The sequence below is a fragment of the Lepidochelys olivacea genome (assembly GCF_965140295.1).
Source record: "Lepidochelys olivacea isolate rLepOli2 genome assembly, chromosome: 1".
NCBI classification, from domain to species: Eukaryota; Metazoa; Chordata; order Testudines; family Cheloniidae; genus Lepidochelys; species Lepidochelys olivacea.
In genome coordinates, this window is record NC_140411.1 from 198,930,262 (window position 1) to 198,943,746 (window position 13,485).

At 41.9% G+C, this 13,485-nt stretch overlaps 1 protein-coding gene across 1 annotated transcript; it reads left to right on the forward strand.

The window, feature by feature from the left end:
• Positions 1 to 2: 2 nt before the first annotated feature.
• Positions 3 to 6,359, forward strand: RPL24 (ribosomal protein L24). The gene is made up of 6 exons (XM_084617745.1): positions 3 to 142; positions 271 to 346; positions 1,908 to 2,018; positions 4,685 to 4,821; positions 5,451 to 5,514; positions 6,226 to 6,359. Exons 1-6 carry the CDS (start codon positions 138 to 140, stop codon positions 6,304 to 6,306), a joined length of 474 nt encoding a protein of 157 aa, XP_084473871.1. The 5' UTR covers positions 3 to 137; the 3' UTR covers positions 6,307 to 6,359.
• Positions 6,360 to 13,485: the final 7,126 nt, after the last annotated feature.

Below are 13,485 nucleotides of genomic sequence, written 5' to 3' on the forward strand. Positions count from 1 at the left end.
AAGCCGGGCCGCTGCCTCCCGTGATGCACCGCGCGGCAGGCGTTTCCCAGCGTGCTCTGCGCCGGGTATAGAAGGCAGTTTCCCATGATCCTCTCTTTCTTTTGGCCGCTGGAGTCGTTGGGGCTGGCGGCGCCATCATGAAGTAAGTGCCGCCGCCGGCGAACGGCGAGACCATCCGGCCCCATCCTCCGGGCCGAGCCCCCGCCACGGGGCCGGGCTCCTGCGCGGCGCTAACCCGCTCTGCTTTCTCTCCCCTCCCCTCCCCCGCAGGGTCGAGCTGTGCAGCTTCAGCGGCTACAAGATCTACCCGGGTCACGGCCGCCGCTACGCCCGCACGGACGGCAAGGTGAGGGGCCGGGCTTGGAGCGGGGCCCAGGGCCGGGGGGGTGGGGCCAAGCGCTGCCCTGCGCGGGGTCGTGGCACCGGCTCGAATCCCGCCTGGCTGCTGGATGGAAGCGGCCGGCGGCCCGAGGCCACTGGGTGAACGGGCCGGCCCCGGCTGCCCGAGCGTGTGGGGGGGGCTGCGCGCTGGGGCCTCGTGCCCTGGCCGCCCTGGCGAGGGGTCTGTGGTGCGCCTGGGTCTGGCAGGCAGCGTCCATGCTGGGGCCTGAGTAGTTCACTCGGGGCTGGGAAAGGGGTGGCTTTACGCATCAGGTCTGAAAATCACTGGGCCCTGCCGAAAGTTTTGAATCCCAAGTAGGTTGATTCACCCGTTTGTGCTGCCAAGGCCAATACGCTGAGTGGAAAGGAGTTCACTGTGTCTGGCTCGCTAAGATTAAACTTAGAATCATAGAATATCAGGGTTGGAAGGGACCTCAGGAGGTCATCTAGTCCAACCCCCTGCTCAAAGCAGGACCAATTCCCAATTTTGGCCCAGATCCCGAAATGGCCCCCTCAAGGATTGAACTCACAGCCCTGAGTTTAGCAGGCCAATGCTCAAACCACTGAGCTATCCCTCCCCCAAACTTCAGACAGATGATCATTTTTTGGAGACTGAAGGTCTTTTGTTTCCCTGTAACCAGTAGGGTTTACCCCACCTCGAGAAGTACAGTAGTGAATCTCACTGCAAACACTGGCCTAAATGTACTGACATTTTTTATCTTGGCGTTATCTCTTTTTCCCTTCTCGCCCCCCCGGTGGGGATGACTTTTTTTTAAAGCATAGATTGTACTACACAGTTGGTACCACATCGGCCTGCTTACTCTTGAGAGCATAGCTTGACATGGTGAACATTATGAGAGGGGGGATTTTGGTGAAATTTTGATGTTAGGCATTCACTATCATGTGATCAAGGATCAGTATTAAAGCATTAATCGTTAGTTTTATCAAAGAACTGCCTGCTTCCAGCTCCTGTGTACTGGGAAGTTGTTTGTACTTAGTGGAGGAGTCAGACATTTAGCTTGACACGCAGTATAACCATCAACTCAAGTCTTGAAATTTGTGTTTAATGTTTATGCTTTCATTGGTCACCCAGTTGCTTAAATGGAAAGCAGGGATATAAGTTGGAGTTTGAATTTCTTTACTTTCAAATATCGTATAGCATTTCCGTGTTATTTCTGCCATGAAAAGACTAGCATGCACATTATCAAACATAAGCCTAGAAAATAGTCTTAATTTGCACTCGGATGCTATGTTCCACAGAAGAATGTTTCTGTACTATAACAGACCATTTTTCTTATTAACAATGTAGAGTTTATTTTAATCTCAAAAGATTTTTAAATATGATGTCATGTACACGTATTTGAATTTTGCTTTAGAAGAGGCCATATTTTAATTAAAAAAAAAAGAGTTAAAGACTTTAATGCATCAGTGAGGTGGAAAGGATACCTAACATAAAACGTCATTTGTGGTTGTTGGTATTTTACTAGAAACAAAGTTGCCTTAAAAATATTTGTTCGACTTTCCAGGTTTTCCAGTTTTTGAATGCAAAATGCGAGTCTGCCTTTCTTTCCAAGAGGAACCCTCGTCAGATCAACTGGACGGTTCTGTACAGGCGCAAACACAAGAAAGGGCAGTCTGTAAGTATACTTCATGTGTTGTGACTAATACTACTTTAAACTTTCAAGAATGGTTTCCTGGGTGTCCTGGAAAAATCGATCTAGCTGCCACCAAGAGGTGAAAGTAAGCCGGTACGGCGTACTGGGGTGGATCGGCTTCCCCAGGTGCAATTTAAAGGGCCTGTGGCTTCCAGCAGCAGCTGGAGCCCCCGACCCTTTAAACCGCTGCCAGAGCCGCCAGCTGCCACTGTTACCCTGGGGAGGGGGAAGAAGGCACTTGTTGGTACAGGGTGGGCTGGGGCTGGCTCTGACCCTCCCCAGCCCTTCCTCTTCCGCCTGAGGCCCTCTTTTGGGGGCCAGAGCCAGCCCCAGACCAGCCCCTTACTGGTAAGTCCCTAGACTTACTTTCACCCCTGGCTGCCACTGACAAGCAGGTAAGTGAAAAGTTTCTCTGGACGCCATAGGGAGTCTAAACCATTGAGTTCTGTAAACCTTCATGTTTGTAAAGAGGTTTTTCAAGCCCTCATGACTGTGAAGACATTCCCACACAAACACTATTTCCATGTAGTTCCAATACTTAGACTCGTGGTTTTGCTATTGACAAGCACGTTGAAATAAAGACTGATAATTTGATGCCATGCCTGCAGTCTTGGGCAGATATTATTATGTTGGTTCACATTTGAAAGGTGGATATTTGTTGAGCACAAAGTACAAATGTATGTTTCAGTAGTACCTTCAGGCCTCAGTCAGGGCCATGCTGGGCTAGGCACTGACAAACTGATTAACAGTTCATGACTTAAAAGTTGATCGACATACAGTGGGGTTCTAGTTAATCCATTGGTGGTAACTTTGATTATTTTGTTTTTGTTTTTCTAAAAGTGAAATTTTATAAATGCACTGCTTGTGGTGGTATGGTAAACTGGTTTTAGAATGTTATCTTTGCAAACAGCTGGTATCAAAAATGCTCCCGTCTGAAAATTTTGGCTGTGAAGTTGAAATCTTTGGAGATACAAAAGTATTTTCATCAGGGCTACAGTATGGCATTTCTTCTGTATATATTTCCAGTGGCCTTATTTATGTTCCAGGGGCCTGGGTTTTTAAAGATTGTAATCAGTGTTCTGTAAAATCATAGTAAGTTAGGAGGCTTTTTAGCATTTGGCTTGATTGGAACAGAGAAGTATGGCTGGGATATGTCTACAACCAGGGGCTATCAACCTCTTTCTTTCTGAGGCCTCCCCAATATGCTCAAAAAAACTCCACGGCCCATCTGCTACAACTGTTTTTCTGCATATAAAAGCCAGGGCCACTGTTAAGGGGTAGCAAGCAGGGCAATTGCCTGGGGCCCATTCCACAGGGGGCCCTGCAAAGCTAAGGTGCTCAGGCTTTGGCTTCAGTCCCAGGTGGTGGGTCTTGGGGCCCTGGGCTTCAGCCCCTTGTGGTAGGGCTTCAGCTTTCTGCCCTGGTCCTCAGCAAGTCTAATGCAGGCCCTGCTTGCGGCCCCCCAGAAGGCCGCAGACCCCTGGTTGAGAACCACTGGTCTACACTGCTTTTTCTTTTTTTTTTCTTTTTAAACCCTTGGGTTAATTCCCCAGGCAGTTGTTCCAGGCAACCCCAGAACAAGAGCAAACCTTTGCATCATGGAACAAATGCATTGGGAGTGTCCACACTAGCCTTTTCTCAGGGGTTGAGTATCTAAGTTAATGGGCAATCATAAAAGTCTAGTGAAATAAGCCCTTAGCCAGAAACCTCCTAAACTCTCTCTTCACAACTCCAGCAAAAGTCACTGGGGATATGGAGCTAAAGTTATATGCAAGTTTTTAAAATTGAGGCGTGGACATTAAAAGCACAAAAGGTAACAAATGTGCATTTTTGGTATAAGAATTGCAAAACGTTCACTAGCACAGTGAGTTATCAAATGAATGCTATTTAGATAAATGGTACTCCTGAGGATTACAGTTAACCTGTTACCAAAACAACACTGTAACAAGACACGCTTTTGATTTCAATTTTTTACACTTAACAGTTTTATTGTTCTTCCTTGCCTGACATAATGTTACGGTTTTTGTACAGCTGTTCTTCACTGTGATCCCTGAGTATCTGCCACTTAAAATAGGGTGGCAGTGTTGAAGTCCCTTGCAGTGTCCAAGCAGCCTCTCTTGATTCTTCTTCCTTTTGGGGTTATAGAAAGCTGTTCTTGAATGTAGGACTTTGGGAAGAGGTCTGGAGAGCAGTGTAGCTGATATTCTGGTATGGAGGGAAAGGTTTTGCCAAAGGGGAAGGTTTTGTAGTATTTCCGAAAGATTCATCTTATGTTTGGAAGTTCATTCCATGACCATTAGAACGAATAAGCTTGATACAGCTAATTGGCATTCTGTTTCTAGTCAGTCACAGGGAATTTCTGATTAAAAAGTTTAATTTTTAGCTAGCTATTTTCTATACGTTGTAATGGTCTGTGAATTCAGTGACTATTATACTGTTGGATTCTGCACATAAAGTGGAGATAGTGGTTGCCATTAGTCAATATTTGCCAAGACAGTAATTTCCTGTTTGAAGTATCTGAGATACCACAGTAATTCGATAGTTGCAGATAAATTTGGACATCACAACAACCACTTTGCTAATTGCCCCTTGTGGGGTATTTTTGTTTGTTTTTGTAGCACTAATTATTTTAAACCTTTCCATTTTAGGAAGAAATACAAAAGAAGCGCACACGCCGTGCAGTCAAGTTCCAGAGGGCTATCACTGGTGCATCTTTGGCTGAAATAATGGCCAAGAGAAATCAGAAGCCTGAAGTGCGAAAGGCCCAGCGGGAACAAGCCATTAGGTGAGAATCTTTAGTCAGTTGCAGCAATCTCCTTAGTATTTCCAAAATTATGGATTATGATTTCCTTTACAAATCCCTAAACTGTGGAAGAGCTCTGTGCTTTGCATGCTGCAGGCTGTTGAAAACAAACTTAGAGAGATTAACTACTAATTGTTGGGACTGTAAAATACTAAATCACATAAAATTTGTTAATATTGCTTGAGCTTTTAAAAATTTAGCATTATTTCAATACTTGGGTATGAGGTCAGGGTTTCTTAACGGGACTTGCCATTTTACTAATATTTAATTAAAATTTGTGAGGAAATATAGAGAGACAAGATGGATGAGGTGGTAATTTCTGAAATGCTGAGAAGAGTTCAGGACATGGGAAATGTAGTTTGTCATGATACTCAAGTATCTTGTTATATAACTAATCTAAGGGCCTTGATGAACCTTTTGGGATGCTTCATGTGGCTGAAGATAGGAGAGCCAACATATCTTAATTTTAAGTTTTAGTCTCATGGGAACTTTTTAATTACTTTATTTAAATAGAACTTGGCTTCACTTTTGAAAGGGAGCGATAAGGGTGAGTGGGAAAAATATATAGCTGTGAATTTGTTCATAGTTCTTGCTATAAATATAATTAACAGGGCTGCCAAAGAAGCCAAGAAGGCTAAGCAGGCAACCAAGAAGTCTACACCCTCTACAACAAAGGTAACATCCATTAGGCAATGAATAGGTGCTGTTTGAGTGCTCAAATAAATTTGTTAGCCTCTAAGGTGCCACAAGTACTCCTTTTCTTTTTGCGAATACAAACTAACACGGCTGCTACTCTGAAACAGTAGTATATGGTAGTGCAAAACGTTTTAACTGGAAACTTGGGGTTTCCTTTACCAGAATTCTGAGCTTCAGCATTCTGATATCAAAACCACATTGCCCAGTCTATGTTAAAGCTCAACACAGGTTATTCAGGATGAACAATATCTGGAAGAATAATCTTATGCTTAAAATACTGCTATCTTGTGATCTGTCTCTGAGAGAAGACTTTTTGGCTAAATAATTAGTCCAATATCCCTATAAGTGACTGTGTATTAATGTGTTGATGTATGCCTATTTTGGGAAGCAACAGATCTACTTTGTCCTCCATGTAATTAGTAGCATTATGCTCTCTTTGCATTACATGAATACTTGAGTTTAAACTGTGATAAGGGCATGCTGAAGTGAGTAATGGTAATGCAGCATATATCTATAGTGTTGACAATACTATGCTGTGTCAGTCAGTTCTTTGGTGTCTTACCTGGAGTAGGCTTGACATAAATGTCCTAATTAAATGATTTAGCAAAGCTTTTCAGAGCTAAAAATGGAAATATTTGTTTGGAGAACTAAATTTCATCCCCCGCAATCATATTTAATGTCTCTTTACAGGCTCCCACAAAGGCTGCACCTAAACAAAAGATTATGAAGCCAGTGAAAGTTTCTGCTCCTCGTGTTGGTGGAAAGCGCTAACTTGTCAAACAGTAGTTGGTTACATTAAATAAACATCTGACTGACTTTCATAACTTGTGCAGTGTTTTATTTGTTTTAAATATATGGGCTCATTTAAAGAATGATAGTCTGCTTTGGCTGACTAGGTAATGAAAATATACCCACTTCCTGTACAAAAATTTACCTTTACTATTGGAAGGCAACAAAATCAAATGTAACCACAATTACATACAGTAGTAACTGGCTTAGTTCAACTGTTAAACATACCAGATTCCAATAAGGCACTCTTAGGGTGTGTCGCCCACAGCAACTTGTCGCCCACAGCTGACCCGTGTCAACTGACTAGAGTTGCACAGCTGTTTCATTGCTATGTAGACATCTGGGCTCAGGCTGGAGCCCATGCAATAGGACCCTGCGTGGCAGGAGGGTCCCAGAGCTTGGGCTCTCAATCTGGGTCCAGAAGTCTACACAGCAATGAAACAACCTCACAGCTGGAGCCTCCTGAGCCTGAGAGAGCTGGCACGGGCCAGCCCTGGGTTTTTCTTTGCTGTGTAGACGTACCCTTAGAAATTACACTTTGCTTTCTGTGTTGCTGGTAATTGCACTTGCTGGAGGGATCTGCCCTACGGTACAAGCAGGGTCCTCTAGGCTTTGAAATAGGTTGCTAGGTCCGCACTGTGCAGTGGTATGAGTAAAGCTGATTTCTTTCAGGAGACTGCTGGAGGGTCAGAATACCACCACACTAAGTATAAAACCCACTCAAATGGTGTGAGGTGAGTGGCATAAAGGAGACTTTTAAGAAGGGTCAAGGGTTTAAAATAGGGCTGTCAAGTGATTAAAAAAATTTATTGCGATTAATCACACTGTTAATAATACCATTTATTTAAATATTTTTGGATGCTTTCTACATTTTCAAATATATTGAGTTCAATTACAACACAGAATACAATGTGTACAGTGCTCACTTATATTTACTTTTTATTACAAAAATTTGCACTGTAAAAAACAAATAGTGCAACCTCTGTATAATGAAAGTTGAACTTACAAATGTAGAATTATGTACAAAAAATAACTGCATTAAAAAATAAAACAATGTAAAACTTTAAAACCTACCAATCCACTCAGTCCTACTTCAGCCAATCGCTCAGACAAACAAGTTTGGTCACAATTTGCAGGAGATCATGCTGTCCGCGTCTTCTTTACACTGTCGCCTAAAAGTGAGAACAGGCGTTCGCATGGCACTGTTGTAGCCGGCATTGGAAGATATTTACATGTCAGATGTGCTAAAGATTCATGTCCCTTCATGCTTCACCCACCATTCCAGAATACATACGTCCATGATGATGACGGGTTCTGCTCAATAACGATCCAAAGCGGAGTGGACCGACGCATGTTCATTTTCATCATGAGTCAGATGCCACCAGCAGAAGGTTGATTTTTCTTTTTTTGTGGTTCGGGTTCTGTAATTTCCACATTGGAGCGTTGCTCTTTTAAGACATCTGAAAGCATTCTCCACACCTCGTACCTCTCCAATTTTGGAAGGAACTCCAGATTCTTAAACTTTGGGTCGAGTGCTGTAGTTATGCTTAGAAATCTCACGTTGGTACCACCTTTGCATTTTGGCAAACCTGCTGTGAAAGTGTTCTTAAAACGAACACGTGCTGGGTCATCATTCGAGATTGCTATAACATGAAATATATGGCAGAATGTGGGTAAAACAGAACAGAACATGCAATTCTTCCCCAAGGAGTTCAGTCACAAATTTAATTAACTCATTTTTTTAACGAGCATTGGAAGCATGTCCTCTGGAATGGTGGCCAAAGCATGAAGGGGCATACAAATGTTTAGCATATCTGGCTGCAACGGTGGCTACAAAAGTGCCATGCGAACGCCTGTTCTCACTTTCAGATTGTAAATAAGCAGTCAGCAGTATCTCCCGTAAATGTAAACAAACTTGTTTGTTTTAGCAATTGGCTTAACAAGAAGTAGGACTGAGTAGGCTTGTAAGCTCTTAAAGTTTTACATAACTGTACTCAAACAAAACAAAGTAACAAAAAATGCTACATTTGCAAGTTACTTTCACGATAAAGAGATTGCACTACCATACTTATCAGGTGAATTGAAAAATACTATTTTTACAGTGCAAATATTTGTAATCAAGAATAATATAAAGCAAGTACTGTACACTTTGTATTCTGTTGTAATAGAAGTCAATATTTTTGAAAATGTAAAAAACATCCAAAATTTTAAATAAATTTCAATTGTATTGTTAACAGTGTGATTAATCACTTTTTTTAATGAGTTAATTTTTGAGTTAATCACATGAATTAACTGTGGTTAATTGATAGCCCTAGTTTAAAACTTAAGACCATCAGTCTTTCTATCAATTAAAAGATCAAAACACATATGCTATTGGGTTGAGTACTTAAAATTTAGTTGGCAACTTCAGTTGATAACTATTCCCAAACCAAAAGTCATATTAAGCTGTTTTTAAGCCTATGAATTCTCATTAGAATGTTGTTGTATTAAAAATACAAAAGCCAGAAGTTATTTGTACTTAAAATGGAGAGTTTGGAAATGCGGGCTTAAGGGCATAATTTGTGTTAAAAATAAACAGGGAAACATTACCCCAATAGCTGATGGGTAATACAAAGATGGTATTTAGTTCACTGTCCACCCCCTTCCCCCATCATTTCAAACTATGCACAGAGCACTTGTAAATTACAGCGCTTAATGAATTACACTAATAACAAGAGCTTTGGGTACAACAGCTTGTCTGTTGGGCTGTGCATAGTTTACTTCAAGTCTCCCTCTGTCCTCATTAACCTTTCAATGACTACCTCACCTTTATTTCAACATAATGGCTACTACATTAGTTGCTGAACTCTCATAGATGACCATCATCTTGCTTTTTTTCCTCTCTCCAAAGTACAGTCTCCATCCTGCCATTGTTGCATGTAATTGAATCAGCATCTCTCCAAATCTGTGTAATCATGGAATGATTTCCTTACCAAGGGTAAAGCAGATATGCGTTGTTGCCCAGAATCAATGGCTTGACACCCTTAATGTCATTTAGTGAGAATAGTTCTGAGAAATCCAACATTCTTAATATAGCACTTTTCTAGATTCTATATATAAATCTATGTGCCACAATGCTCTACTGAGGCTTGCACCATGACAGCTTCAGTAGCTAATTATTACTTCCTGTCAATGTACTACTGGGCTTGTTTTGAGGGAAGGGAGGAAAAAGCTGAAACCCATGTGTTCATTCAATAACTCCAGCAGAGTAGGAGTTCCCATTCTTTAAATCCTTCAGTTATACTACTTTAATTGAGTATGTACTGCCATGCACTCCCTTCATAGCAACAATGTCCATCATGAACTTGCCAAATTGCTCCCTGACTTTCACAGTAAGTAGATATTCCACTCCCACCCCAGTTGGAGAGATTTGTGAAAGGTGTATTTGACTCTGATGAGACACAGCTTCTTCAGCTCACTCAAGAAATCTGACGTCAAAATATTTGGTGACGTGGGCAAGAAGACCAAATTTAAGTCTGGCAAGGGAGGTCACAGTAATTACCAGTCCAGAAACTGTTTTCTGCAGAGCCCTGTCCTTAGCAAGATGCAGTAATTATGTTTCAATAGCGCTCAATAGACCCTGTACCTATGTCCCTCTTCCAGGCTGACAGAACAATGAGAAGAACGGACAAAGCGGAATTGGGCATCAGCTGGAAGCTCAAGCTGAAAGATCCCATGAGCTAAAGCATGCAACAAAGAAACCACAGTGTACATCAGAGATGGCATGGCTGTCCTACAAATGATGTCTGGAGACAAATTCCACATATTTGATGAATTGGCTGCTGAGGACTTGAGGCAGGTCCTAAAAGAATTTGACAAATCTAATTATGTAACTAAAGTCTTTGACAGATATGACAACAGTAACTCTGTGAAAAGTACAGAAAGACTGCAGGATCTAAGGTTGGATTAAAAAAAAATTCCAGATGATTGGTGGATGCCCTGTGCCTCCAAAGGAAAAAGTTTCTAAATGTGGCATCCAATAAGCAGTTGCTTGTAAAACTTCTCTTTGAATATATGGTTCAAAATACCACACAAGCACTCCATATGGAGGCTTTTCTCAGTCCTTAATTTGTAATGAAAGAGGTGCCACGGCTCAAGCAATTTTTTTACCTTCATAACTGAAGCAACAAGTCCAGAGGTCCCAGGGTTATGAACGGCCAACCCTAGAGGTGCTAGGACTCAACCCTGGCACAAATTAAGCACTGACTTTTCCAATTATGCAATAGTAAATTTCATCACCAGCAGATGTGTGGAAGAAGCCCAAGACTTGTATAGTATTGAGAAGCGGACACAAAGATGCTTCTGGAGGCTGTATAGGCCAATATGGCTTTTGGGTCTTTTGGGTGTCAAAAGACACATAATAAGGTCACACAAATGTTTTGGTCCTTGCTGTTCACTCTTTTCCAAAAATGGAACACATAGATAACATGTGGATTGAAACAGGCACCATTACCAGCACAACTGACAAGCTTTGCTTCACACGTGTGGGTGAAATTTGTGGTGCATTCACTCCCGACTTCTGCAACATACTTTCTGCTGTACACGTGATGTGACTGTGTTTAATTTCAAAGCAAAGGGAGGTTACCACTTCGGAGATCTTGTCAAATTGGGGGAGAGTGAGGGGCAAGCCACAATATCTGCAGCAAGAAAGTTAGCAGCAGTGCTGTATGACCACAGCGAGAAAGAAAAGGTGACCCACTGCATGTGCCTCAATCAAGCCCTCAAAAAGGGCAATTCACTGGCCAAACTCGCACCAGGTGATGACAGTTTTGAAGAGCATGTCAAAAGAGCATCTTGGCAAACGAAGAATTGGATGTTTTCACACACAGGCAAACCAGATGTTGGATCACCATTGCAACATGGATAGGAAAATGTGGATGATGAACTACTTCCTGTATTCTTCAAGGGCCCAATGGCATCTAAAGCTTCTATAAGACTTTCTATGTGCTTGTACTGGTAGGAGTCACTGCAATATCAGCTGTGGCTGTAGTCTATAGTCAGAATAATCTTCCCTGAACAGAAATGGAGCAATATACAGACTTTCTTTCCAACCGCAGTAATTTGTTTATTAGATAGACATGCAACTCAAGAGTATATTTGTGAAGTTTATGCTGGGATGCCAGAATTTTCCTAGGAGGGATCCTTCCATCATCACGAGGAGGGATATATAAGGGATACAGAGAACAGATGTTCCTTGAATGATTAATAACTACGTGACAATATGAAAATGATTTACATTATGTGTGATACTTTGTCTAAGGATCCAAAGATAGCCAAAGTCAGAGTTCCTCTCCCTAAGAATAGAAACTAAAATGGATAAATGAGAATATTGTTAATCAACTGGGCAAGAATCTCTCATAATTTGCATATGAATCAAACCTCTTTCTCTCTCCCAGTCTAGCTAAAAAAGAATTCCAAGTTACCAAGCAAAGGTAACACCCTTCTGCCTATACAGATCTTGAACATAAGAATGGCCATACTGGGTCAGACCCAAGGTCCATCTAGCTCAGTATCCTGTCTTCTGACAGTGGCCAATACCAGGTGCCCCAGAGGGAATGAACAGAACAGGTAATCATCAAGCAATCCATCCCCTGTCGCTCATTCCCAGCTTCTGGCAAACAGAGACTGGGACACCATCCCTGCCCATCCTGGCTAATAGCCATTGATGGACCTATCCTCCATGAATTTATCTAGTTCTTTTTCAAACCCTGTTATAGTCTTGGCTTTCACAACATTCTCTGGCAAGGAGTTCCACAGGTTGACTGTGCGTTGTGTGAAGAAATACTACCTTTTGTTTGTTTTAAATCTGCTGCCTATTCATTACATTTGGTGACCCCTAGTTCTTCTCCTGATTTACTTTCTCCACACCAGTCATGATTTTATAGACCTCAATCATATCCTCCCTTAATCGTCTCTTTTCCAAGCTGAAAAGTCCCAGTCTGATTAATCTCTCTTCATATGGAAGCCGTTCTATACCCCTAATCATTTTTGTTGCCCTTTCCTGAACCTTTTCCAATTCCAATATATCTTTTTTGAGATGGGATGACCACATCTGCATGCAGTATTCAAGATGTGAGCATACCATGGATTTATATAGAGGCAATATGATATTTTCTGTCTTATTATCTATTCCTTTCTTAATGATTCCCAACATTCTGTTCGCTTTCTTGACTGCCACTGCACACTGAGTGGATGATTTGTTATTTGGTGGACATGACATTTTATGGGAAGCGGTGCAGCGAACTGAGAATAGGCATGATGCACTCACGGTAGCCTGTGTTGTGGAGATGTACGGCAGCGTTTTGTACTAGTTGGAGTTTCCTAAGTGCTGAAGATTTCATGTCCAATTATATCACATTGCTGTAGTATAGCAAACAGATGATGAAAACATGAATAACTGAGTCCAGGTCTTGTATTACCTGCAACTGTTGCAAAGTGAAGGCTCAGCATCAGTGAGGAATCCAAGAGTTCCCCTAGACTATGGACTGAATTGACCAACTGTGGATGTGAACCTTGAATCAAAGAAGACTGTATCATGGCTGCAAATGCCTCAAAATACTTTACTCTGCCCACCAGCAACACTTCTGTTTTGCTCGGGTTCAGTTTCAGCCAGTTGTTCTTCATCCATGAGCTGAACTCATTCAAATATTGACCATCCTGGTGGTAGTGGTATGGTGAAGTATAGGTAGAGCTGTGTGTCATCTACATATTGCTGGCACTTGAGTATTTGTTGTCTGACCAGTTCATCTGTGTTTACATATAGATGTTGAAAAGAACCAGAGAGAGAACTGATCCTAATGAACAGTGGTACTGGAACTAGGGATGTTGGGGGTGCTGCTGCACCCCCTGGCTTGAAGTAGAAATAACAGACACCAAATACATAGTTTCCATGATCAGGACCTCCACTATAAAAACTGTTCCAGCACCCCTGCTTGTGGAACCCCATGATGATATGGATATTTCAGAAATGCAGATCATAGTTTGATTGCAGCCTCCGCTCAGCAAATAATTGATCTTTCAAATCAATTTTTGGGAATGCTGAAAGGATTTATACTTGAATAAGTATCACACCTGAATGAGTTTCTTACAAAGATCTTGATTCTTTAGTTTCCATCCAGATTG

Excerpts from the sequence above, each read along its gene's own strand:
- RPL24 (XM_084617745.1), top strand. Across the intron at positions 347-1,907 it reads ACGCCCGCACGGACGGCAAG|GTTTTCCAGTTTTTGAATGC; the intron begins GTGAGGGGCCGG and ends TCGACTTTCCAG. Across the intron at positions 2,019-4,684 it reads AACACAAGAAAGGGCAGTCT|GAAGAAATACAAAAGAAGCG; the intron begins GTAAGTATACTT and ends TTTCCATTTTAG.